Genomic DNA, 26,750 nt, shown 5'->3' on the forward strand with positions numbered 1-26,750 from the left:
TCTTTTCCTTTTATCTTTTTTTTCAAGATCGTTCAGCCCAGAAAACCTAAGTTCGAAAAAATTTTTAAATTATTTGAATTTTCAAACGATGGTAGCCAAAGCGACCCAGCTGCAGCAAATTTACAAGAAAGAAATGAAGATAAAAGCATTTTTCTTCTTCACGGTGTAACTTTTTATTTAAAGCTAGACTGTCCATTTTAAAAAATTATTCGTTAAAATGTTAGACATGCGTTTCAATCCTAAAAAAATCAGGAAAAAAGAAAGGGAAAAAATTTTTTAATAATGACAAGAAAATCGTAATCATTTTTTAAACTATAATCTTAAAACTAAACAGATCAATCAAAAAAACTTTTTCTCAATATTCATTGAGCTGTTTTAATTTCTATAGCAAAGACACAATTTAGTCTGCGACATTAGTATTGTGTACAACTAATAGCCAATAGCAAACAGCACAATTGAAAATTCGATTGATTTTGACTTTAAATATAAACAAACGCAGACAGATTTTATTTACGAAAACATGAGAATGAAATTTTTAAATTAGTTATTAATTGTCCGTTGATGGATGTACATTTGAAATTGATAATTTTATCTTTATACCGACCAGCCACGACCTTTTTCGGAATTGTCAGTTACGAAAGTTAAAATTATTGAATACTTTAATGGAGATTGAAGAATTACAATAATGAATAAGGTCAAAGAAAACGACTATGCTTTCGACTTGCAACCAGAAAAATTTGAGAGAGATCATTCGGCTACACAAATAAAATCGGTCCACCAAGGGCGTAAAAATTATTTCAGCGATGTCAGCAAAAAGACAAGAGCATTAGTCATGATACATGAAAACAAAACTATTCACGAAGGAAAAAAAGTAGTTCAGGAACGACGAGTGGACTACGAGTGTGACGTTTGTCAAAAAACGTTTTCAAAAAAGAACAATTTGACTGTACACAAAAAAACAGTTCACGAAGGACGAAGAGACTACGAGTGCGACGTGTGCAAAAAAACGTTTAAATCAAAACAGTACTTGGAACTTCATCTTAGAGTAGTTCATGAAGGTCGAAGGGACTACGAGTGCGACGTGTGCAAAAAAACGTTTAAATCAAAACAGCACTTGGAACTTCATCTTAGAGGAGTTCATGAAGGACGAAGAGATTACGTTTGCAATGAGTGCCAACGAGCATTTACTCAGAAGATGAACTTGATAAGACACCACAGAATTGTTCACGAAGGACGATGGCACTACGAGTGCGACGTGTGCCACAAAGTATTTTATCAGTCGAGCAATTTGAAGCAACATCAAAGATCAGTTCATGAAGGACGAAGGGACTACGAATGTGACGTGTGCCAGCAAAGATTTGCGCAGCAGAACCATATGAAGGAACATAAAGAAACAGTTCACGAAGGACGAAAATGCTACAAATGCAACGCTTGTCAAAAAGCATTTTCAACCCGGTGCAATATGATGAGACACTACAAAACTGTTCATGGAAGACAAAAAAATTACGAGTGCGACGTGTGTCAAAAAGTATTTTATCAGTCGAGCAATTTGAAGAAACATCAAAGATCAGTTCATGAAGGACGAAGAGATTACGTTTGCAATGAGTGCCAACGAGCATTTACTCAGAAGATCAACTTGATTAGACATTACAGAACAATTCACGAAAGACTAAGAGATTATAAATGTGACGTGTGTCAAAAAGCATTTACAAGAAAATCAATTTTAAAACAACACCTTAAATCAGTTCATGAACGACTAAAAGACTACGTATGCAATTTGTGTCAAAAAGTATTTTCTTGTTCGGACAATTTGAAGGAACACCAAAAATCAGTTCATGAAGGACGAAGAGACTACTATTGCAAATTGTGTCCAAAAGCGTTTACGCAGAAGATCCACTTGATAAGATACCAGAGAACAGTCCACCCAGGACGAAAAGACTTGGAATGCAACGTGAGTCAGAAATTTTCAGACCCAGTTAATGGAGAGGAACCCCAAAAATTAGTACATGAAGAGCAAATAAAGTATGTTCCAGAAGTATGTATGACAAAAGATAACTTGACTAACCACAAAACAACTGATCACGACGAACAAAGATACTTTGAACTACATAATGTATTTCGAAAAAAATTTTATAAAAGTCAAAAGGGCTATGTCAGTGATTTTTTCGTGTTGAATAGCAACAAATCCTAATTTGAGGCACGATTTGTATGAATGTGCTAAATGTCAAAAGTCATCTTAACTGAGACAAAGTTCGAACAGTCCCATGGTATTGTGCAGTCATCGAAGGTAAAAACGAAATTAACTTGCCTCGAGCAACTAAAACTCACGTATAAATAGAACTATTTAGAAGATTTTTTTAAACCCTACACTGTTCGTTTTATTTCTTTAATTTTTTAATCTAATCTTCTCCTTCAATTATTTTATTTCACGTAATTCAAGATTTCTTAATTCAAAAAATCCAGCTTGAACAAATTTCTCAATTAACTTAGTTTGCAAACGTATAGGTATACATTTTCATGAACTATTTACTTAGAGCTGTAAAAAGAATTCGATCGAAACCGGACAGAGCGGTTTACCTATGTTCGAACGCATGCCCTATCAATGGAAAAGTTGATAGAGAGTTTGGTAATTATCATATTATCTGCTTGCAGAGAAGCGAGTAAATTTTTTATACATTTCAATAATACAATGATGTTTAAATGACCTGTACTAGGTAAGATTTTAAAGGTTTTAAAAATCAATCTCACTGTTTGTCTTGATTTTTTAGGTGACACTATCGCCATAGATGCCAAAAACCTTGTGACTCGAAAATCCACCATTTCAGCCACGACATCACCCATATAGCATACCAAAACATCGAGCAGTCAAAGTGTATGTGTATATAAGAGCAGCACAGAGACGTATACACATCTTAACTCATCGTGCACTTTCCGAGATATAAACGAGAAAATCTCGTTACTCTCTCGCCTATATATATTGTACTGCTGCTGCTGCTACTGCTGTTGCTGGTGCGCGAGTATTTTAATAAATACTTTAAGTGCCCTACGGATGGGAGATTTCAAAGCCTTGACTCGTTCTGGAGTCTCTTTCCCGCAGTACCTGAAGTGTATAAGTAAAGAGGCTCTTTTACTTTTCTACGAATCGACGCGATGTTTTCTTCTTGCATAATGCAACACATTTTGTCGGGCCGTCGCTCTCTTTCTCGCACTCGAGTTGTATTCTCGAACCATCATCGTCGTATATAAAACAAAGGGGAAAGGTGTCGATAGCTTATTTATCCAACGCAATACAGGTTTCTTCTTCTTACTTTGCAACTTTCGTCCGTTATTTTTCTCACTCGCGTCTCGCAAAAATTCTCAGTGTCGTCTAGATATATATCTCAGTGGCGCTCATTGTTCCATTTATAAACTTTAGAGGCCTCGGCTCGCGCCGCGCACCATTAACAAATTTGTAGTCTCTTTATATATATGCCATATATATTATATACGAAAAGCTTCTCTCGGTACGCCTCCGCGAACTCGAGCCAGTATATAACGCGCGTGGAATATAATTTCTCCGAGCATTCATGCTTATATACCACTGCTGCAATAATAATAATATAAACTCCGAGAGGGATAGAGGAAGAGGAAAATTTTACTAGCGCGACAGAATAACCGCGTCCCCCCCNATTCAAGAGGACAACGGAGCAAAATAACGCGACTCTATCTCTCTCTCTCTCTCTCTCTCTCTCTCTCTCCGATGGGAAGGAAAATTCTCGCGCGCGCCGGTAACGCAAAGTGTATGCAAATTGAAGACGAGAGAGAGAGAACGGAGACTCTCGCGCGAGCGCAAGGAGGGATACGCTATACACGGTGGTGCGTCGAGACAAGAGAGGTAGAAAAAAAAAGGAAAAAGAAGAGAGAAAGAATAAAAGCTCGAGCGAAACTATAATAAAAAAAAGGAAGCGATATTGCGGTAGCGAGTGCAAGAAAAGTACCGATGACGCTGCTGCTGCAGCACACATGCCTTTGATAAGGTGAAACGAGAAAAGAGAGAGAGAGAGAGAGAGAGAGAGAGAAAGCTAGAAACAAGAAAAAGGTGAAAATAAAGCGAGCGCAGTAGCGGCAGAGGTAGATAGCTGTACCAGCGTGGGGGGGTAAGTAAAAAAAAAAGAAGAAGAAGCGAGCGAGGAAGAAGAATAAGAAGCGCGCGGGATAAAGCTCATATCGTATTAATAGGCAATCCGGGGCCCAGCAGCAGTAGCAGCAGCGGTACTTGGGGAGGCGGGGGGGTGTCATAAACTCAAACCCTTAATACCCGCCTAAACTACCGTTCGGTTAAATAATGGAATCTACTCTCTCTCTCCCTCTTACCTCCCCTTACCTCTCGCGCTGCGATAGACGTTACATTGCGCATACACACACTGCAAGCTCTGCTATATATATATATATATACACACGAACACTCGAGTGCGCAAGCTCAATGTATAAAATCCGTCCCGAGTATCATAATATGGGCGCGTGTATGCGAGCGCTTAACTAATTATAAGCGCGGAGGGGTAGGCGCGCACACTCGTACACGCACTTATCTACACTATCCCTTCCCTATATACTCGTATTATACTTATGTATACCTTAACTTTTGCCTCGACAATCAGTGTGCGCGTATACGTGTGTGTATGATCGGTGCGGGCAAAACTAATTGTACGAGAAGCAGCGAGATATATATAATATAAAGAGAAAAAGCTCGCGTATACGAGGCGCACGTGTGTGCGTGTCTCGGTGATTGCTGCTACATTATTCAACCGTGAACGCATTTTTCCTTAACGCATCTTGCGTGGCGGCCTGGGTGTTATACGCGCGTGTGAAAATTTTATCGCAATTTGAACGCGGGGACTGTTAACGTTACTTTACGATACGCGTAGAATAAAACATAAAAATAAAATATAAAAAAAGAAAAGAGATTGGACGAAGAGGAGCTTGCGCAGAAGAAACGATATACATTATGTATATTATACGCGATTTCTAAAAGTCCAACACTCGAGAAAGATGTAACTTTTTATCTTAGCTCCATGGCCGTACGAACGAAGTCCGCAGCGAAGAACATCCTTCTTTCTCGCTCCTTTAATTAGTCTTCCAATTACTTTACTGCTCATTTACAGCAACACAGTAGAGCGGCGCTTGACGGTAGAAGCGGCGGCGGCGGTGCTGCTGCTGCTGCGGCGGCGACGGTGGTGTGGCGGTGCACGCGGCGCTGCTGCTGCTGCTCCACTCCGCTAATATTGACTTCTCGACTAATTACGTAATAGGATGAATATTACTTAAACTACCAGACTTACCTACTTTTAATTACGTTATTTTACGCTCATTGCTTTAACAAACTTTTCTTTGCCCTCTGTGCCCCATAGTCCGAGACCTCCTCTCTCTCTCTCTGACTCTGCCTCTGTTTCTCTCTTTTATCAGCGTACTTGAAAGTATAAAGTTAGGAGTAATGATCATTTTTTACTTTTCTTACTTTGTGCTCGTGTGTACAATGTGTAAATCTTATATTTGATTTTTTGTGAGATATGAATTATTTTTTCAGTTTTATAGTTTTTATGATTTTGTATCGTCTAGACATTGCCCTAAGTCACAATATTTACAAGTTATACGATGAACACAGTATAGGCAATAGAAACATACATTGAGAACGACAGAACCAAAACAATAATATATCGTCAATTGATCGTACGCCACATTCCTCACAAATATTGTAGGCACAAAAGTGCCCTGGAGCATTAGAAAAGGATCTCGACCAGAGAAAATTGATCGTCGTCGTCGTCGTCAATAATATTTCTCCTTAAAATACACGTCGGCGCGGTCCGCGAGTTCGCCAATATTTGCGCTTCTCCGTAGTGGAGAGCGAAAAGCGCGCTACTACCACTGCTTTACTGCTGCTGCCGCTGCTGCTCTGCTCTCCGCCATGCGCCCATATATACGATTAATAATTCGTTGGGCAATCGAGCGGTTATATGAGTCCACCCCCGCCTCCCTCGATCGCCTCCGCCTGCCGCTGCTGCGCGCATGCCAAGTATAAACTGCCGTACATACATATATACCTTTTTCTCTCTGTCTCTCGCTCTCGTTCGCTCGCCGCGATACTATATAATACTACTGCTACGTATACGCGGCCTGCTGCTCTCGTTAATTTGGCATGTATCGCGTCCAATATTGATAAAGCGCAAACATAAGTAGCGGCAGCTCGGACTACTCGACTTTGTGTGTGCGCGCGCGCGCGTGTGTGTGGGGGGTCTAACAGAGCGAAATGAGTGCGAGTCGCGAAGACAAAGAGGTGCGTATGCAGATACGAGAGCTACAGAGATGGAGTATTTAAATGTACGCAAATCGCCCTTTGACCGATTCCGCTGTCCGCTCGATGCGGCGAAGATATTTTTTTTCTTTCTAATGATACATCGTCTCGAAAGATCAGTCAGCGCCCGCACTTCCTACGAAGCGACACTGATGCGTGCTAGACAACTATTCTCTACTGTACTATTTTTTTTCTCTTAAAAGGGTGAAGAGTTGATCTCGTCGTCGAAATAGACGTATTGCGATTATTCGTTCGAAAGAAAGCTTGTACGAGAGAGATAGAATATAATAAACTACGGAAATTCTCCTTTCGATCGGCTTAGGCAATAGGTAGAATAAAACAACGATGTTGGTGTTATATGCCTTTTAGCATGTGGGTAATAACTTTATTATTTTGAATTAATTGTTACTGTTGATTTCTGAGGGTAGGAACATGAAATAAGTGTATAATGCTCGAGTCTGGTTCACACACAAGACTTTATTATAAACATAAAGACTTCAATACTATTTGAACAAAGCTTACAAACTATAACGGCAGAGGATCGGTGATCTTGATGTGATTGATATTATGTGTAATGATAACAGAATGAACCAAAGAATCAATTTTCGTTTTTTTTACAACGTTTATAATAATTATATCGTGTTATATGATTTTAAAAGAATTGAAAATAGAAGTTCCAATTTGTAAAACTTTTTGTATTCTTGAAATATATTTTGATAAAGTTCAATGATATTTGATCAACCGATCGCTTAAAAAAAGTATAATGCATAAAAAAAGTAATACATGTACCTGAATGTGTCCTTTCTACTATTTATCACTTGCTTGATTACATATTACTAGCGAAATATCTAGCCCGGTGACGCTCGCCAGATTTTTGAGACAGAAAATTTCAAGAAACGTTGGATTATGCTTTATCACTGGGGATTTATAAACCTTCCACGTATAAATCTAAACAATCGGCAATATATGTGCAATATATTGGCGATTAATATTTGCAATATATCGGCAATGACTCGCCAAGATATATTGCAACTATATAGGCGTACGGACACCCGCGCATATATCGCAAATTCATTGCCCATATATTGCCAATAAAATTTTTAAATTATCAAAAAAATTATTTGAAATTATTATTATTTCGATTTTTTATCAAAAAAAAGTAATTTGAAAGCAGGAATGAATTTAAAAATTGAAATTTAGAATTTAAACCATTTATTTATTAAATCTAAGTTTTATTCATAAACGAAAAAAATTGGTAATCGTTAAGAAATTAAAGTATTTCAATTGAATATCAAAGTTTGATCAATAGAAAGTTAAATAAAACGAGAAACAAGGAAAAATTCATCTGCAGGGATGATGTGCACATATTGTTGACGACGTTGGTAAAATCGACAATGTCCAATGGATATGTACAATTGGAGTTGACGTAGTCTGGAAAGTATAATATTTTATTAAAATGATTGAATGATACGTTTGTGGTATTGATACTTACATTCAACGGTACTAAAAATGTCCAAGGGTATTCCATCGTTTTTAAGAGATCGTCCTTGAGAGCACATATCGAACAAATTATGTTCGTCCACTAGTTTTTTCATCAAACGCCTAGTGAGTTCCCTTGGATTATTACGCCAACGTTGAAAATAGGTTAAAGCGGCCTTATCAATCCAAACATTGTAGACTTTGCACAGTCGAACTTTTCCATTTCCTGCTCTTCTACAGTCATCCGAAGGGTCAACTGCTACCGGTCTCTAAAAAAATAACAAGAAATTTTAATTATTGGCCTACTATCTGTGAATTTTGAATTGTAAAATTATATTATCAAGTAACCTCTTCGAATGCAACTGGTGGAGGTGCTAGTGGCCGACGACGTTGTCTTAGTGGGGTCCTATTACGTCGATGCTCGAGTTCGAATAAGTCAAACTATACTTCGAATCTGCATTGATTTGTAATCACTCGCTTACTGAACAAATGAAGCTCTTCGTAGCGACTGAACACTAATGCTCGGATATTTGTAAATCGAGTCCGCGATTTTCATAGAGCTTATTTCCCCTCCACAGTCTACTCGCTAAACGCAGTTTTATACTTCGATAAATAAAGTTATCTTAAACTAGACCGGAACTGCTAATGAATATATCATTAATTGACACAATTAGCTTAGTCGCTCGTGCAATACTTGCGAAGAAATATTCGCAAATCGGAAAAATATATTTTTGAAATGGCGTCAATGCAGTATACACAATGGTGTAAACCAATTCACACGCTGTATAAGCATTTAAGTTCAAGTCGTTCGAGCTCCAAATGAATAAAATGACAGGTAATGTATACAGTCGATATTAGTGCATCGATACTTCTTTTCACCACCCATGTGCGATACAACGTTATTTCATTAAAACTACTTCTTTATCGTTTTACCAAAATTGCCATTTTCCGGTGTCTAAATCGACGTTATCAATGGATAATAATCGCGTGAATCGATTTGGCATTATAACGCGTGTTCGAGTCGCATATCGAATCCGAGCAAAATTGATCTATCGAATTATAGCGTGAACATCGGCGCATAATGCAGCCTTATTACACGGTAATCGACGTCGCAGCTCGTTGGGCGCGCATCACCCCAACACACACACGCACACACCCGCATAATATATATCTATAACTAATAGTGCGTGGCAAAATTAAATATTAATTCGCAGTTACACGCGTATAAATATGCCGATATTATAGAGCGCTCGGCATAATGTATAATAGGAGGGGTGCAAGAAAACAAGGGAGACAACAACATTTATATATATATATTGTAGTGACGGTATTACCCCGCAGCAATACAGAGTATATATACAGTCTCGGCACGGCGAGATACTAGCAGGCAGGGGAAGTGTGTGTGTAGTTCTGTTAAATGGCAATATAACGTTGCGGAGTAGTAGAGGAGGGGGGCACACGAGCTGGAATAGTAGGAGGTGGTTTCGAGAGACCCCCCGCCGAGATCCGAAGCTCGCGAACTGGCAGCAGTCGAAGCGGGGGGAAAACAGAAGGCAGCAGCAGCGGCAGATCTCTCCCACGGGAGAGACTCGACGCGCTTGTTTGCCCTGCTTATCATCAGTTCCCATTAATATTAAACCGCATTCAACGACCCTTTCCCTCACTCTCTCTCTCTCTCTCTCTTCTGCCCTCACTCTTTCTCTCTACTCGTTTACACGTATGAGTGTGTGTGTGTGTGTGTGTGTGTGTCGGCGTGTGTACGTGAGATGTGCATAGCAGCGTTATCTTTGTCGAAACGCGCGCGGTTCGCTGTTTTTCGCTCATTATTTTTCGTTGGCGGGGTTACGCTCTCTCTCTCTGCCCCTTTTTTTTCATAGTCCCGCGTCGTCGCGTCGTTGTTGTTGTTCTTTGTTTCGGGCCGTGGAAATATAAACCGCGCGTATAACAACCGAAAAAGGACTCGCGCGCACAGTACTGGCAGAGAGATGAGCTTGAATATGCTGGGATTAAAAAAGCTCGTTCGCTCGAGATACGTATGTATTTCTTTTTTGCAGGCGAGGCGCATTTTTTATCTGCATTAATTTTCGTTATCAAAAAAGATTTGCATATTACGCGCCGCCCGCTGCTGCTCTGTGCACGTATAACGTATTTGCGTAAATTTGAGCCGAAACAGGAAGAGAGAGAGGACACGTATTTTAAAAGATGCTACGTGCTGGCACGTAAAATACACGTACGATGAAAAAAAAAAGAAAAAGAAAATAGAGTAGAAGCCGCGTCGACGTTGGTAGTGGTGGTGCGTCGCAGGTGTTGGCAATTGAGAGGGAAAAAATTTGTGGCTGTTTCGCGCGTCGCGACGATGCCGACGACTGCGATTCTCTTCCGTAAGGGAGAGAGAGAAAATTGTCATTTTATATAGTACGAGAGAGCGCGTACGATAGTCATGAAATATGCCAATACCGATCTACAGATGAGAATCGTATATATAAAAAATAAAGCGTATACGCGCGATATCGCGCGGCAGCAAAAAACAGTGTATATATTTTTTTTTTTATATCTCCTTTAACCCCTGCTGCCTTCACCCCCTGCATATATCGGGTAAATCGACTTTTTTTCGTACGTATACGCACGGCGGATTTTTATAATACCGATCTCTCCATGAGTTTACGAGGCTAGGCTGCTGCATCGTTTATTTATAAGGCTGGAGCTGGTTTTTTTTCTCTGAACGTGTGTATAAAGCGTTATAAGTAGATACACGACCGGTGTTGGATATTTATCGAGTATATAGAAGTAGAGGACTGTTAAAAATTTGAATTTGGTTTGGTAAGAAAAAAAACACTCGATCAATTAACAAAATGGCCCTCGACTATATTTTTAACAGTATGATACACACACAAGTGCTCACGAGGTATGAATAGACTTATTGTTCTTCAGGAATATTATACACCGAAAAAAAGAAGCGAACTAATCAAAGAAACGAGAACTTGACTGTACTAAAGCAACTTTATGGGTATGCGCTTTATAATCTCGCCCGTCCAATTTTCACCCTTTGTTTAATCGACTACCACCTACTGTCGTATTATAATTCGATCTATATCGCTCGCGGCCGATATAAACACGCAGAGAGAGAGAGAGAGAGAGAGAGAGAGAGAGAGAGAGAGACCAAGATGTATACACGCGGAGAATATCGTCCCGAGAGGCCTAGAAACGGCCGAGATTTGATCAAGTGTCGAGTCTGCGTGGCTTTTGTATAATGCCACTGCGTGTGTGTACACACACTTGCTGCCACGCGAGCGCGTGTACGCAAGCGATACGTTTGTATTTTTTTTTCTTTGCCTGCGCGCTTTGTACATACATTAAAACACGATTGCTCGGCAAACAGCAGTGCGGCGGCGGTCGGCATCAGCACATATAATATAATAATAAAACTGCACGGCATGGATATGTTTGCGTATCGTGTTTATTTCGAGTGCGGCGCGCTCGTGGCTATATTATATGTAGGGCCGCGGACCCGGACCGAAAGATATACATTCGAGATTGATGAAGGCTTAATTTGGATGGATTCGTCGCTGATGCACGAATTCATTCGAATGAGCATATAAAATATATATTGCCAGAATCGTTTTGAGCGTTTAACTCGCTATATGTCGACCGGGGGGGGGGGGGNGGGGGGGGGGGGGGGATGAGAACAGCAAAGTTAAGCGAGATTTTTTTCGTTGCGAATAATGTCAACGCGAAGATTATACGTATTATAAATAGAACATCTAGCTGTAGTTCCACGAGGCACGAGACAGAAAGTGCTTTTAATACATAATTCGCGAGGGGTGGTGCGAAGGAGAGAGACGAGATGCGGCAAAAGGTTTATCCTGAAGGTCCTCGCGCGTCGATTAAGGCTGCGGCTGCTGCGCTTCGTATGATACACACATAGCATTAATTCGCGTACAATATAGGCAGCATCGAACGTTCTCCACTTTGCCGTCGTCTAGGATATAGTTCTGCAGCGCATACACACACACACACACACACACACATACGTAAGCCTTGTACACGATTTATATATCTATAGAGATACGTATTTTAGTTTGGAAAGGACACATATATATACACAGACGAGGATACATCTATTACTTGTCACTGCTGTATATATATGTACGCGCTTAGCGTCCTTGTTGCAAATGTGTGTGTGTATGTATACACATCAGACGAAGTGAAACCAGTCGGGGCACATCAGGGATTACTTGGCTCGATCCTAATTGAATGGTCGCTCTCTCTGTCTCTTTCGTTTGCTCTCTCTCTCTCCGCACAGGGCATGCGAGCAAGCGCCTGTGAATCCACCCCCCAAGCCTATATATATAGGCGAGCACTTGATGGGCAATGGGCTATATACATGTGCTATATAACATCGCTACTGCTTTACTCTTTCCTTTTTCTCCGAAACTCCGGCCAGCGTTCCGGAACGTCTCTGTGTGTGTAGGACCAGATAGTAGTCGTGCGATCGAGCGATTTCCTTCTCTCTCTCTCTCTCTCAGTCGGAGCTTTATATCTATCTCGAGGATTTCCTATACAGCTGCTAGGCTCGATAGTCCGTGCACTGTGAGCTTCTGTGTATCTATGATACACAAACGCACGCACATTCTCGAGTAAGAAAAAGCTTTAGATCGAGGAGATGGACGGAATATACTTTAATTCATCGAGCGTATAATGGAGTTACGCAAATTTTCGAATTTTATCCAATAAGCAATCGTCGCGTTGTAACACCCTCCGATTCGATTACATTGTTACATGTAATATACCTTTCGCACGATACGCAACACGTGCGTTAGTTCGAGTAATTCGAGAAGCGAAAAATCATTTAACGACAAATTGATATCGCCGTGCGAGTGCCCCTTATCGTGGGTTGCGCGTGTATCTGCTCGACCGAGCGATCCGTTATTTCGCTAGCTTACATATACGTCGGATAGCCTGGAGGAAAAAAAAAGAAGAAGAAGAAATAGAAGAAGAAGTAGAAAACCGAGAGAGAGAAGATCAAGAGGGTGTGCGGCTAAAGTTTCTCCGAGAGACAAAGACGAATTATCGTCGTCGTCTTGGGCTAGCGATAGGAACGAATGTCGAGCGGTTTCAGGATCACCTTGTCGGTCCTCCGTTGTCCACCACCGCCGCTGGCTTCGTGATTCTTTTTATACACGTCGTACGTACTAGTAGTAGTAGCTCTTTTGGCTCTTGATGCTGCTTGCCCCTTAACCCCCAGCTGCGTGATAGATACGAGCTCCAAGGATGTATAGTAAATAATAATAATCGCTCCTATCTCTCTCTCTTGCTCTAAGTAAAAGAAATCACTATCAGCTAGATAATTGAGCAGCTCCTACACGACGATGCTCCTACGTAAAACCTGATGGAACTTTGGCCAGCTCTCTCGACGAGCAAACGAAGAAAAATCTCGATTCTCCAGCCGGTACAAGTCGACACTCGATCTCTCGTCGACGCGGCTAATGAAGCTAATTATAAAGGCCCACCCCTCTCCTCGGTACCCTGGCGTACGTCAAAGTCGCGCTCGAAGAACGTCATAAATTATTTGCTCGCGCACCCGAGCATTTATATACATAATAACGAAATATGAATAACAGCCCCGAAATGCCAGTTGGTCATCGTCGTCGTCGACGGTGTAGCTAATACGTACGTTCGTTGCATACCCGCATCAGGGCCGAGACGTCCCAAGGGAATCAAGGACGTTGCAGCTACAATCATCGTCGTTGTTGTCGCAGCAGCAGCTACTACTATACTACTACCATTCGCTGCAATAATAAACGCGTAAGCGATATAGCCGGCCCCCGACGCGACTCTCTCTGCGTAGCTCGGGGTATCATAATCACCTCCTTGGGGCCCGATTCACACCATGTGTACGTCTCGGCATAATGGAGCGAAAGTGAGAGAGAGAGAGAGATACGCTGAATACTGTAATATGTATCGGCCCTGCGGAGCAGAGAGAGAGAGAGACACATAAACACATGTGTACACGTCGCGCGTAATGGTGCCGGACCGAAGCTCGATTAATATCCCATATATATAGGATATAATACGGGTATACACCTAGTCCTGTATACTATGCAAGCGTTATAATATCGTCCGACAGACGCGTCGAGATTTCGCGTCATTATACGTTTGTTGAGCTGATTAATTCGACAGAGAGACGTGACAATGACTTCGAATGTCGTTGTCGGGATAGGATCTGTGTCGTAATTAACGTAGAAAAAGGATTTCATGGCGGAAGCATGGTATATACGCGAATTTTTGCGTTTCCGAGTTTATTTCGCGAGTTCTCGATTGTTTAACGATTTCGACAATTTGTTTAGCAAGCGTCTGGTGCTGTTAAATTTAACTGATTTTAAATTTCGTTTTTTTTTGTCGATGAGCACACTATTATTCAAATTCAAAATATCGAAGTCGTATTGCTGGAACGTCGATATAGGGACATGTGTGAGTGCACGAGTTTCCAGGTCATTATCGAAGCTGCGAAGCAATTATGTGGGCCAGTGGAAATCCGGCTGACACGATGTAGAAAAACAGCAGCGAGACCGACTAGCGCGGCCGGATCGATTCGAGCCGTATATAATGGTAAAGAGCTCGCGAGAATTAGTTCGGAGAATTTTACGCTAGCCAAGTTACGCAGCCACGACGGTGTTAGTAGTCGGCTGAAAGTTTCGACCAAGATTCGGGCCCAAGGAAAGACGGCTCCGTCAACGAGGACAAGCATATAGCGAGGCGTCAAACAGAGAAGATTAATTTTTAAGTACTACAGGTGGATTGGCTGCAATCAAGTAATGACGACAGCACCTCATTGCAGGGCGAAATATGTAGTTGCCTGTAGCAACGTACATTGTACATTAAATTTAAAATAAAAATTATTTGATTCTTCAATTTAAATGGATTGAACCTCGAGGTATTCTTTCGATTACGAGATTTTTTGAGTATCAAACGTTCACTCGAGTTTTCCGCTCTTCGAGCATACAGCATCGATATTTAAAAAAGCATTACCCGCGATCGTCGCGTCGATATTTCGTTCGGAGCAATCGTCCGACCTCATGATCGAGCTGACATATTTGCAGCCCGGAGCAAAATACGTAAGTGCCCGTAGCCCTTGGGCCGCTACACACTTATATATAAGCGCGGTGCTTTATGGTGCGTCAAACTAAAAGATTCGCCCTTCCCCCTGCGTTGGGCGCAGATATATATAGGCGCGCGACGCATTTTTTTCTCGACACTTTCTGAGCAGCAGCAGCAGCTTTATAATGGCCTTGCGCGCGACTCCCCTCCGCACTCCCTTGCACTGCTACTGCTACAGCGTAATTGTCTCTAAGTTTCTTTTTTTCTGTGTCACCGGCTTGCTTAATTATGCATTACGCAGTTCTCTCCAGCACTTGCCTAGAGATATATATATATATCCGATCAACGATCGCTGCAGCTGGCCACGGCGCGGCACCCTTTGATGTCAATATAATACGTGTGCAGCGCACGTGCGCGCTTCGAACGAGCGAGACGATTCACTTAGCGGATATTTTTTCGAATTTCTATGCAGCTATAGATCGATGAATCGATCGATGCATCCGCCGGACAGAGAGTGAATGCATGTTTATTTCGTTATAATATAACCTTTACTACTCGCGTCATTTACTTCGCGTCAAACATCGAGACGATTTGACAATATAACGAGTCATATTTTTTTTGTTCGCGAATACCGTCGAAAAACACGAATGCAAGCGAAATAATTTTTTTTTTATCAAGAATGCGTGGAAATTACTATCTTATTATCATTTATTAAATATTCGTGAGTTGAGTATAGTAAAATTTTTTAAATATCTCTGACAACTGATTGAACGTACAGCGCAAAAGCCAAAGTGAAAAATACGCTCGACTTATTTGGCACTATTTCAACATGAAACCTTGGGTCCTGCTTCTCGGACTGTATCTATTTTACACTATCGAAAACAGCATCGGAATTATCAACGGCCGCAGGTTATTCCATCCATTCGCAGTTTCGCTTCAATACATCACGAAGAAAGGCTGCTCGAGGCATTTTTGCGGCGGCAGTATATTGGACGACAGACACGTCTTGACAGCTGCCAAGTGCTTGTCTCGGGATAACCGTACGATCCTCGACAGACCGATCACCGTCGTGGCTGGTACGGACGATTTGGCGAACAGGAACGAAGGTGCGGTCGATCGCGAGGTCGAAACTATATTCGTTGTCAAAGGGAGCAATTTCAGCGACGACAACGTGGCGATCCTGAGGGTGATCAATTTTCGTAATTTTCGTAAATTCATCGGGAAAGTGTGATTTTGATTACCTTCGATCCATTTGCAGCTGAAGAGGCCGCTGCCACTTCGTAAGTACTATCTTGAAGCAGTTACATTGCCACCAGCCGGGAATTCGTCGTTTACATATGGCACGAATGTTTTGATGCAGGGCTTTGGCGTTTACCAACAATTCCACAATGAGGTGGGGCAGCTCGTGTCCGGGCCAATGAGTCCTTTTTTAAAAGCAGCTCGCGGCATCGTGAAAGATCGTGACGTTAGTAAATGCCAAGATGGACGAATATGTGTGACAAGTGATGGTTTCGATACTGAAAACAAATTGGAAGGAATTTGCGATGTAAGTGTAGTTTTGGATATCAATGCGTTATCGATCTCGAATGAAGAATTTCTAACGACGTATCTGTGTTTCATTGGTGGAGGGGGACGAAGGTGGCCCCCTCGTAAAATATTATGACAGCATTCTCATTGGAATAGCTACTTCGGAGCATTATCCAATCTGTGGAATTTATCAACGATTTGTCGATGTCGCGCCGTACTTGGGATTCATCGAAAAAGTAACCAGCGGCGGGGTTGATGATACGATTTCGAGTCAAGAAGCCAAACAAGAGGATCTGAAAGGATCATTTAACGATTATCCGCATTGCTTCCAGCACGTTGAAAATCATTGGACAGAATAAGGGATAGGGAATGTGTTTATTCAACTTTTTGTTTTAAACATAGTCAATTATTTATAGAATGATGAATAGTTAATTAGGAATCTTCTTTTGTCGAAACTAATCAAGTGCTAACATTTTCAATAAATAAACCAACTATGTTCAAAGAATTTTCGTCTTGACCGCACACATTCTCTCAAAAATTAAATGGTGGAAAAATTGCAGAATTAAATTTTCAACGTTCAAATATGATAATTGACCAAAAATCATAGGAAAATCAATCAATTCTTTACTTATAATGTAATTATAATCAAATAATATTAAACTTTTCACGCATTTCAAATTCTTTATAAAATATTATAATTTATTCAATTTTTCTACCAGAAATGTAACAAAACTTCCGTACTGTGGCTCATGAAAAATCAAAACCTACATTTTCTACAAAATTATAAAATTTTATAGAGCACGCTAAAATAATTGTATTATTATCGTCTAAACTGCTAATCGTGAGGCATACAAGGTAAAATTTTCAAATGAATTTGAAATAATGGTTGTACGTTCGGTCAGAAGTTTTTAGCGTTTGTATGTAAAAAGTGCCGAAGAAACATTTTAACATTTTATTTCTGTAAATAAACTTTTTTAAAGATGAAAGAAAAGATATCAATCTTTTTTATTTTTGGACTGGGCCTCGTAAATATTGTTAAGAACGGTACAAACACGAGCAATAAAAAATATCGAGCATGTGATTTAAAGTTAATGAATACCTTATTTACTTAATAATATCTGTTACAGAGAGAGCACGAATCATCGAAGGCAACTTTGCTCTGCCAGGCCAATTTCCTTACGCAGTTTCGCTACAATTTATTTTTGAAAAGAATTGCACCTACCATTTTTGTGGTGGCAGTATTCTAGATGAATATCACATCTTAACAGCAGCTCATTGTGTAACTGATGGTTCCTATAAATTTGATGGTCCTCCAATTACCGTAGTTGCTGGTACTGTAGACTTGGCCAATAAAAGCCTGGGTGTGTATCACGACGTCAAAGAAATATTCGTGCCAACTTCGTATACACTTAATAAACAAGGCCAGGTCGATGATGATATAGCGATTTTAAAGGTGGGAAATTCGAAATCTATTAGTAACGGTAGATTATTAAAAACTTCTAAAATCTGCAGTTACGACGTCCATTGCCAATTCATGAACATCCATACATAGACTCGGTTCAATTGCCCGCACGCGATGAATATTTACCACCGAATAATCAAACTGCCATCGTCACAGGTTTCGGTGTTTATTACCAATACGAGAATGAAGGTAGAATAAAATCAGGACCAGCGAGCCCGTTTCTAAAATATTCCTATGGTTTTATAAATGTTCCCGATCCTATCGGTTGCGACGAAACGAAAATTTGCCTTGAGAGTCGTGCTTTCTTCGATGAAGAATTGGAAGGAGCTTGCGACGTAAGTTCAAATTTAGGTATTACAATTAGTTTTTAAACGATTTTTTTAATTATTTATATTTAACCCACTCAGGCTGATAGTGGTGGCTCACTCGTTGTTAATAATACGAATATTCTTATTGGAATAACCAGTGCTTCGTCCCTTATGTTTTGTGGAGCGTACGAAAGATTTACTAGAGTTTCGTCGTACTTGAATTTTATTGATAAAGTGAGACTCAGCGAGATCGATGAGACTGTGGCCTCGACTCAACAATCCCATAATTTTGAAGAAAATTTCCGTCACTATCCACACTGCGATCAGGAATATATTAAATCGCATGACTCGTTAGAGTTGTAAAATTTGTATATTTTTGAAAGAAAAATTAACATGTTGATTGAACCGCAAGTAGTGAATTACATTATCAGATCAATTGTGTAAACACATATAACATTATAAAAATCTTGAATTGGTATGAAAGAAAACCCTATATATTCTCCGAGTAATTCTAATCATTTTTTGTATTATAATTCTTTGTTGTCTTTCATAGAAATGTCTCATCAACAGATTCACAACATTGTTTTGCATTTTATATTTCATCATTACTATTCTTAACGATATTAAGCTACGCGACACGACTAAGCAGTGTCAGGGGTCAGTGTCAATTTTTATTATGCGCGGAAATATGAAGCGGAAGCGTAAGATTATACATATTTTGTGCTGCTTTCATGGACAGGTGACAGTCGATTTTTTGACGGCATTGAAGAACATTCTAATACGCCACCCAAAATTTTTTATTTTTTCCTCGAACGCAGGAACAGTGTATCTCAAAACGTCCAAGACACCGGTCTTTCTAAACGTTTGTGACTCTATAATATTACAAAAACGTAAAATAAAAAAAAATTATGGTTAAGTGTTGGGGCCTTATTCAAATCATCTTGTCCAAGTTTACGTTCGTGACCATTGATGTTCTGGAGAAGTGTACGGTACCCTGGTACCGTAGCTCAAAGGGTGATTCGCTCTGAATCGTGCAAGAAGTGATCAAAAACACGACTCGCCAGAAAACGCAATAGAAGAAAAAAATTTAGCACTCAAAGTATACGAAAATATTTGTATCTCAGTAAAAAATAAACATTCTCGAATTTAACAAACTCGAACAGAATCAAAAATACTTTCCAAAAATTAAGTTAAATTTTGAGCCGTTTTTGAGTCCTTAATACTTGTAGAATGTAAAGTTTTCTTTATTTTTGGAGATGCTGCAGAGATATTGACGCAGCTTTGAAATTTTGCAGATAGCCGTGTCAAGCAAAGCAGTGGATATGCTTCAACGGGACGGATGGATTGCAATTCTTCTTCCTACCATAATTAATTTCTTCGCATCCAGCTGGCTAATAGGCGATAAAGTCAGTAGGAAGTTACCTACTAGTTCTTTAATCATTAATATTAGCATTATACAGTACATAAGAACAGTGTTTCATATGTCTGGCCACTTTGAAATGGCCGAATCATGTAAAATCCACTATGCGGAACAAAAATTATGTAATACTTGTTTGCTCTGCACAAAAATGTTTATCATAATTATCAGGTAGGTTGTTTTAACAAAAGATTATTTTCAAAAATACTTTTAACAAGAGCGCAGTGTACTAAATCTCGTAATAAAAACTGTAATAAAAATGTTTTCAGGTATCAACAAAGCAAAAATCAAACTCAATCACGGTGGTGTAATAAATGGTCAATGATAACAATTATTTTGTCGATTTGGATTATTGGAATGGGTTCATCATTTTTACAGTACAGATTCGTAAGATGGATTAAATTTGAAGTTAAAGGTGAATCTGAAATGAAGTGCTACTTTGATATTAAAAAAATGAAGGACTATGAGTAAGTTAAAATAAATAGATTTATAGTGTAAACATACATGTATTACCAATTAGAAAAGTTGTCATGCAATAAATGGTTATTTTTAATTCGAATTTCTATTTGCAGGTTCCAAATTTGGAATTCGATAATTAATATCGTGATCGTTCTAATTTTTTTGGTCTCGTGGGGGTTCACCTGTTACCAAGGCGATTGGAAAAAGGTTAGTTATTATTCGTTTATCATTCTTCATGAAAAATATAATCATATTGCGGTGTGAAAATGACAGCAAAAAAGAAGGATCTGTAAAAAAATTCGAATGAAAATGCTTGTCTCTAATATAGGTCACGACGTGCATAATTTTGACTTGGATGATAATAGATTCGACGGTTTTTTTGTTGGAAATTTGTGACGTCTCTATGCATTTTGAATTGCAACAGTTCTTGACGATTTTAATTATGATTTTTCCTGCAATATACTACTGGACAAGTCTAATAACAAATGAGTATAAATAACAATAATAATATACATTAATACTTATTTCATATAAAGCTGACTTTTAACTGAATGTATATTATGTACACATTTTTAAATTGTTTCTAATTATGACGATAGAAAAGTAAGAATAACAAGACAATTCAATTTAAGTATTGTATTTCAATTAATATTAATCTGTTACTTTTGTGCATAATAATAAATTTTTTTTTTAAATAATTAGAATTTTCTGATATTTCCTTTTCCACCATATCTAAGAAAACCAATAATTAGTGACCAATAATTAATTGAGTAATTGAAAGATGCTTAGACGAGATGTTAGATTTTTAAAATCACTGTAAATTTGAAGTCTATATGACTTTTCTCTAAAACTAGCTTAAGGGGAGGCTCTCATCTAGTGCCTCAAAAGTGACGTGTTTTTCGTGATTTTTTTTCGTGGAAGGAAGTGAATAATGCCGTAAAATTTGTTGGTACTTATGTAGTATGTATTTAAATGGTACGTATGTATTATGTATTGCCTAGCAGCCTTTGATAGAGGTCGTGTAAAAATAAGGTACCTCAACGGGCGGCAAGTTAGCGTCTTCAGTTTTTGCCCGAAACCAAAAATTCGAAGTTCCTCTTCAACTAGATGACATTTGCTGGAGGTTGTACCTAAAGAATTACAAAAAAATTGATAAAATGTCGAACTTCGGAAAAAAAATTTTTTTACCCTTTTTTGGCTCTTTTATGGGCTCTAAAAAATAATAATAATGAAAAAATTTTAAATTGTGTAGGTTTAAGATCCAGACAATTTAATAAGCTTCAAAATAAAAAAAATGTGTATCTTTAAATGCAGTACTTTTTGAGATATCGTGCCACCAGATTTAGAAAACGTGGTTTCGAGAAAAATGCGTTTAAAGTTTTTGTAAGCGAATTTACAGCTTCGGTTTTTTGCCTATAACTTTTTAACCAAATGGATTTTAGTAAAAAGAATTTCGGGGGTGTATTTTACGGGACATTTGCTAACTAAGTGAGCAAAAAAATCTATTTTTTGATCGGGTCTCATGAGAGCCTCCCCTTAAGGGGACACACCTGTGTTTATGCCTATAAATGAAAAACATGAAAATTAAGGATTACTATTAAAATTTTTTGTTTCTGATGTAAAAATATGTTTTTATAGGTCCTTTTACAACAAAAAATATGTCTCTAGTTCCTCTTATTATTTAAAATCATCCATCGAACATGAATATTGACTTGTAATTTCTAAGTCATCGACCGCATGATTTTGAATGCAATTTTTCACCAATCCTGATCCGTGTGGTCTCAAAAGTTTTGTAATAAAATTCTTTTCCGCTTAAGAGTAACGGACCTATAAAAACATGTTTTTCATTTGTAGGCATAAACATAGGTGTGTCCTCTTAAGTGTGTGACAGGCCAATCGTTATTGAGCATTGCCTAGACTACTGGGTCCCACGTCGTTATTACAACATTAATCGCTTTTTATTGCTCATTGCACACAATCGTATTAGCAATAAAAATTATATCAATCGGTTACGCGTTTTTTTGAATATAAAGGCAACCTGCGCTACGCATTATTAACGCAGTCGATCGAATCGCATATCAAAAAATCATGGGCCTTCGTTGCATTAACCTGATATTTCTGTCAGCTGTACTGGTTATTACTTTCAACGAAAGTATCGGAATAAGGAAAAGTCGTCAAGTAATTTTATTTTAAAATTAAATTTAATATCATTAAACGAAATCTCATTTATATTTATAATACTTATAATTTCACACAATTTTTCAGATAAGTTGGGGTAATCTCGTCTATATGTTTGCTCCTCATCTCGATCCATGTAAATACGTAAATATGACTTTGCCAAATGGTACTGTGGTTGAGGACCCAGTACCAAAATGTTCACGAGATCCCAGTTTTATGATGAGAGAGGTTCCAGGTTTCGGAAAATAATATTAATAACAATTGTAATTTAATAAATGAATAATATTATGTAAGACTACAGAGTTTTAATTTATTATTGGGTTGGACTATTTAATAAAGCAACTAATCAGTTTTTCAAATTATTTTCCATTATTCGATCGTCTAAAATTATTACACGATTTTTTTATGCTTACACATGAACGAGGTTATGCTATTGCAGGAAGAATTGAAAAAAAAATATTCATAGATTTTGAGTGCATTGACGTTAAACTTGAATTTTTCGACATCAATCTGCATAAATAAACATCAAAGTTGAATATTTAGTATGAAATTAGGGAACAAAAATCAGACCAATAACATAATTGAATGTATCACCTTTGATTTTTAATACGATAATATTGAAGCTAAACTGAAGTCTTTATCGACAACTATCTGCGAAATTGAACATCACAATGATAAACGAAATTATTTTATGAAAGTAATTTGCATTGAAAAATTTGTGCAAGTGAAGCGAGTTTGATTAGAAAAATCCTCAAAACTGGCATAGCTGCAGTACATACTCGTAGCAAAGCCTTCGATTGTGACATTTATTAAAAATTATTTGAACAAAATAAAAAGTCGAAATTCGTTCTGATAGACGTTGGCATAATAAAAACTTCTACACTCACAAAAATTGCTATGCAATTTTGGAAATGTTTTAATCGAATATGTAAAAAAATGACTAATATGTATTCAATTTGTTTGTAGTGACTCTTCAGTCCACCTGATTCAGAGTATATCGGGTATCTAGTGATGGAGGTTTGAAAATTCGAACGATATTTGAAATTCGCTACTATGTCGTGCATGCATGATCTGCACAAATGCGAAGTGAAAGCATGAAAATTTTACTACAAATGAATTCATAACTTACATAGCCATCGTCGGACAGTTTACTAGATGGGTGGGTCACGGCCTGTATTTAAGGAGTGATAAGAATTATGAGAAACGTCAACGAAAGCCCATATTGATAAGCGAAAATATCGATCGCGTTTTTATTTTCATCGCATCGAACTCGCGTAATGTAAGAATTGAAACGATAATAAACCTTGCTCGTTAAACGGCGTGGAACAATTGCAAACTTAAATTTTAATGCTCGCGAAGTAGTGGGAGTATCTAATAATATTCATTTATCACGTTTGTTTGTGGACGTACTGTCGCGTACAGGTGTGATATCCTTGATATTAACCTTTTATCATCAATTTCTATTTCGAATTATTACGAGTGGCTCTGTCCTGGAGTTTTTTCTCGTCTCGCGATGATACATTAAAAAAATTTTTTGTTGCAGAGCTTAAACTCAAACATTAAATGAAAAATCGTTATTAGCTTATTACTCGCATCGACGATGGAAGAAAAATTACTCTCGTTGTCGTTTCTGGCACTGTGCGCGATACAAATCGTTACAGGTGGTACGTATATAAATCCGTCGATGATGTCTTTTCGTCGATACACTTACGCTCATCGATCGATCGTTTTGTAAACAATTTAGCTAGACCGAGAATAATCAACGGCGCATTCGCCAAGCTCGGTCAATTTCCCTACGTGGTCTCGCTGCAGCATCCCGAGCCGAGCGGGCCGGACTTCGGTCCCGAGCCGTTCTGCGGCGGCGCGTTACTCGACGAGCTGCACGTCATCACGGCCGCCCACTGCGTGACCTACAACGACACCTATCGATTGGCGGACCAGCCGATCCTCGTGGCGGCCGGCACCACGGACCTGTCCAACCTGACGATCGGCTTCTATCGCTTCGTCCGCCAGGTCTTCGTGCCCGAGTCGTACACGCACCGAACCCCGGAGAGGATCTTCGACGATTTGGCGATTCTGAGGGTGAGTACACGAGTCGATTTTCTCAAGTATATAATCGTGCGATTTTCGATGTATAGCTGCAGTTCCCGCTGCCTCTGCGCGATTACGAGAGCATAGGCGCGGTCGAGTTGCCGGCGTTTAACGAGTATCTGTGGCCCAACCGGCTCAACGGAGTCGTCGCGGGCTTCGGCGACCAAGAGGAGAGCGAGGACGAGGCGAATCCAGCCCCGTGGCTGCCGTATCTGAAGTACGCCCGAGGTATCATCAACGCGCGCGACAACTATTACTCGTGCTCGGCGCGCGAGGTCTGCTTCAAGGCTCACGGGTACATCCAAGGTGGTCTGGAAGGAGTCTGCGTCGTGAGTATCTCCTCCGATTGCGAGACTACGATTTTTTCACGTTTCATTCGTTATTTGATCGATTCGAACCGATTCGCAGGGAGACAGTGGTGGGCCGCTCGTGGTCGACGGAACGAGTATTCTGGTTGGAATTATCAGCTATTCCGAGGAAGAGCATTGCGCGACGCATCAAAAATTTATGAGAGTATCGGCGTACCTGGAATTCATTCAGAAGGTGCTCAAAAATAGGATCGACGATAGTATCGCGCACATCGATCTGATTCAGGGTTCGCCTACTGTTGTACAATTTTGATTATATACAAAAATAAAAATGTTTGTATTCATTCGTTTGTTTATGTTTTCTTGAATTTCATGGTTTACGACCGTATGCAGAAATTATAGAAACTCTGATGAGTGACGTCCCGCAATCATGCTGATACTTGCAAACGACATTAAAAATAAAATATATTCAATCATGCAACCGATAAAGTTCTTTTGACTTTATGCTTTTTACGACTACGTGTAGCAAAAAATCGTGCCATTAGCAGATAATTTGTTGAAAGTGAACTATTTCCTCATACTAGCAAATCAATTTATAAATTCTTAGGTTTCTAGTCAAACTTAGTGAGTTATGTAATGTATTATTTTTTCAAGCGTTTCAATTATGTTGACGATAAAAATAAATTTCCTCTTGCTCCTGTTTCTTAGTCCATCTCTTATCTACTGTGTCACTGGTGGTATGTATACATAAAATCAAACGTTTCACTATGTAAAAAATAATATAATAATTATATGATAATCGATTTTTTAATAGCAAGGCCGAGAATAGTTGGAGGTGAATTTGCTGATCCTGGTGAATTTCCCTATGTAGCTGCAATCCAATTTCTTGGGGACGGTTGCACTTACGCTAATTGTGCTGGTAGTATACTGGACGAGTATCATATCATCACAGCTGCTTTATGTGTGATCGATGAAGAAACATGGGGATTAGACAATCTGCAAATCACAATAGGAGCAGGTACAACGTCTTTGAGAGATAAAAAAATTGGTGTTTATCGCGACGTCGAGGAAGTATTTATACCACTTTCGTTTACACACAATAGAGAAAATCAGACGCTTGATGATAATATAGCAATTTTGAAGGTGAGAAAATTGGCTATGTTGACTGTTTTAAACATTCGTAATTTTCCAAAAAACAATTTTCGCTCGACAGTTGAGACATCCATTACCTCTGGCTGATTATGAAACCTTGGGTGTAGTTCAATTACCCAAAGCTAATGAGTATCTACCACCTGATACATTCAACGGCATAACTGCAGGTTTCGGTGATCATTCACAAATTTTACATTTGGACACTAACGAATTAGAAGCAGGCCCATCAGATCAGTCTTTGAAATACGCTAGCGGTGTCATAAACGCTATTGATGATTTTTACGGATGTAAACCTACAGAGGTGTGCTTCAAGAGTTTCGGATTTTTAAACGGACACTTGGAAGGAATCTGTGACGTATGTTCACCTTTTATCGTTTAATTCAATATTTTTTTATCTTATACGTCGAATTTATTGTTCAGGGCGACAGTGGCGGTCCTCTTGTAATCGAGAATACTAATATTCTCGTTGGAATCACTAGCTTTTATGAAGGCGATAATAATTATTGTGGGCACTATGGAAAATTTACAAGGGTCAGCTCGTACTTGGATTTCATCAAGAAGGTGCTCGATAATGAGATCGATGAAACGATTTCGTCTGTGAAACTAACTTTACACCATGAAGATGCGTTTCCATATATTCCTCATTGCCACTAAAATATATATCACCGTAATCGCAATTTTCCAATGCAAATAATGCCTATAGAACCCCATTCAATATTTAAAGTCAATAAATATTATTAACGTTTATCCAAAACAAAATATATTCTGAATTTCGTGCTTAATTTTTAAGTTGCTTGCAAATGATTTCTATTCGGTGGTCAAAAAGAAAATAAACACCAATAAATTATTGTCCAGGCTATATGGTGAAAAGGTGGGCTTTTCAACTTTTAGTCTGCATATAATTTTAAGCAGTTCCTTTATAAACCCTCTCAACTAGCTTAAC

At 39.0% G+C, this 26,750-nt stretch overlaps 4 protein-coding genes across 5 annotated transcripts; all 4 read left to right on the forward strand.

The window, feature by feature from the left end:
* The first annotated feature begins 566 nt into the window (after window positions 1-566).
* On the forward strand, window positions 567-2,354 carry LOC106649222 (zinc finger protein 883-like). 2 transcript variants are annotated; one of them, XM_023458137.1, is made up of 2 exons: window positions 567-971; window positions 1,059-2,354. In XM_023458137.1, exons 1-2 carry the CDS (start codon window positions 686-688, stop codon window positions 2,189-2,191), a joined length of 1,419 nt encoding a protein of 472 aa, XP_023313905.1. In that variant the 5' UTR covers window positions 567-685; the 3' UTR covers window positions 2,192-2,354. The 2 variants fall into 2 exon arrangements, with proteins under 2 accessions (XP_023313905.1, XP_014222005.2); XM_014366519.2 differs by having other exon boundaries at window positions 567-2,354.
* Window positions 2,355-8,635: 6,281 nt separating this feature from the next.
* LOC106649090 lies at window positions 8,636-18,605 on the forward strand. The gene is made up of 10 exons (XM_023458163.1): window positions 8,636-8,642; window positions 10,057-10,152; window positions 13,007-13,080; window positions 15,684-16,091; window positions 16,164-16,451; window positions 16,534-16,767; window positions 17,410-17,476; window positions 17,560-17,885; window positions 17,945-18,229; window positions 18,302-18,605. The coding sequence occupies exons 1-10, from the start codon at window positions 8,636-8,638 to the stop codon at window positions 18,563-18,565; spliced, it is 2,049 nt and encodes a 682-aa protein (XP_023313931.1). The 3' UTR covers window positions 18,566-18,605.
* A 285-nt stretch (window positions 18,606-18,890) lies between these two features.
* On the forward strand, window positions 18,891-20,577 carry LOC106649091. Its single transcript, XM_014366363.2, has 5 exons — window positions 18,891-19,064; window positions 19,498-19,790; window positions 19,889-20,086; window positions 20,192-20,285; window positions 20,407-20,577. Exons 1-5 carry the CDS (start codon window positions 18,891-18,893, stop codon window positions 20,575-20,577), a joined length of 930 nt encoding a protein of 309 aa, XP_014221849.2.
* A 4,742-nt stretch (window positions 20,578-25,319) lies between these two features.
* On the forward strand, window positions 25,320-26,511 carry LOC111693485 (chymotrypsin-C-like). Its single transcript, XM_023458164.1, has 4 exons — window positions 25,320-25,392; window positions 25,470-25,798; window positions 25,869-26,162; window positions 26,228-26,511. Exons 1-4 carry the CDS (start codon window positions 25,320-25,322, stop codon window positions 26,459-26,461), a joined length of 930 nt encoding a protein of 309 aa, XP_023313932.1. The 3' UTR covers window positions 26,462-26,511.
* Window positions 26,512-26,750: the final 239 nt, after the last annotated feature.

The sequence above is a fragment of the Trichogramma pretiosum genome, unplaced genomic scaffold (assembly GCF_000599845.2).
Source record: "Trichogramma pretiosum strain Unisexual culture from Peru unplaced genomic scaffold, Tpre_2.0 scaffold17, whole genome shotgun sequence".
NCBI lineage: Eukaryota > Metazoa > Arthropoda > Insecta > Hymenoptera > Trichogrammatidae > Trichogramma > Trichogramma pretiosum.

Coding starts and splice junctions, on each gene's coding strand:
- LOC111693485 (XM_023458164.1), top strand. CDS start 25,320: ATGTTGACGATAAAAATAAATTTCCTCTTGCTCCTGTTTCTTAGTCCA. Junction 25,799..25,868: donor ATAATATAGCAATTTTGAAG/GTGAGAAAATTG, acceptor TTCGCTCGACAG/TTGAGACATCCATTACCTCT. Junction 26,163..26,227: donor ACTTGGAAGGAATCTGTGAC/GTATGTTCACCT, acceptor TTTATTGTTCAG/GGCGACAGTGGCGGTCCTCT.
- LOC106649222 (XM_014366519.2), top strand. CDS start 686: ATGAATAAGGTCAAAGAAAACGACTATGCTTTCGACTTGCAACCAGAA.
- LOC106649091 (XM_014366363.2), top strand. CDS start 18,891: ATGAAGCGGAAGCGTAAGATTATACATATTTTGTGCTGCTTTCATGGA. Junction 20,087..20,191: donor AAAAAAATGAAGGACTATGA/GTAAGTTAAAAT, acceptor TTCTATTTGCAG/GTTCCAAATTTGGAATTCGA. Junction 20,286..20,406: donor ACCAAGGCGATTGGAAAAAG/GTTAGTTATTAT, acceptor TCTCTAATATAG/GTCACGACGTGCATAATTTT.
- LOC106649090 (XM_023458163.1), top strand. Junction 16,092..16,163: donor ACAACGTGGCGATCCTGAGG/GTGATCAATTTT, acceptor ATCCATTTGCAG/CTGAAGAGGCCGCTGCCACT. Junction 16,452..16,533: donor AATTGGAAGGAATTTGCGAT/GTAAGTGTAGTT, acceptor TCATTGGTGGAG/GGGGACGAAGGTGGCCCCCT.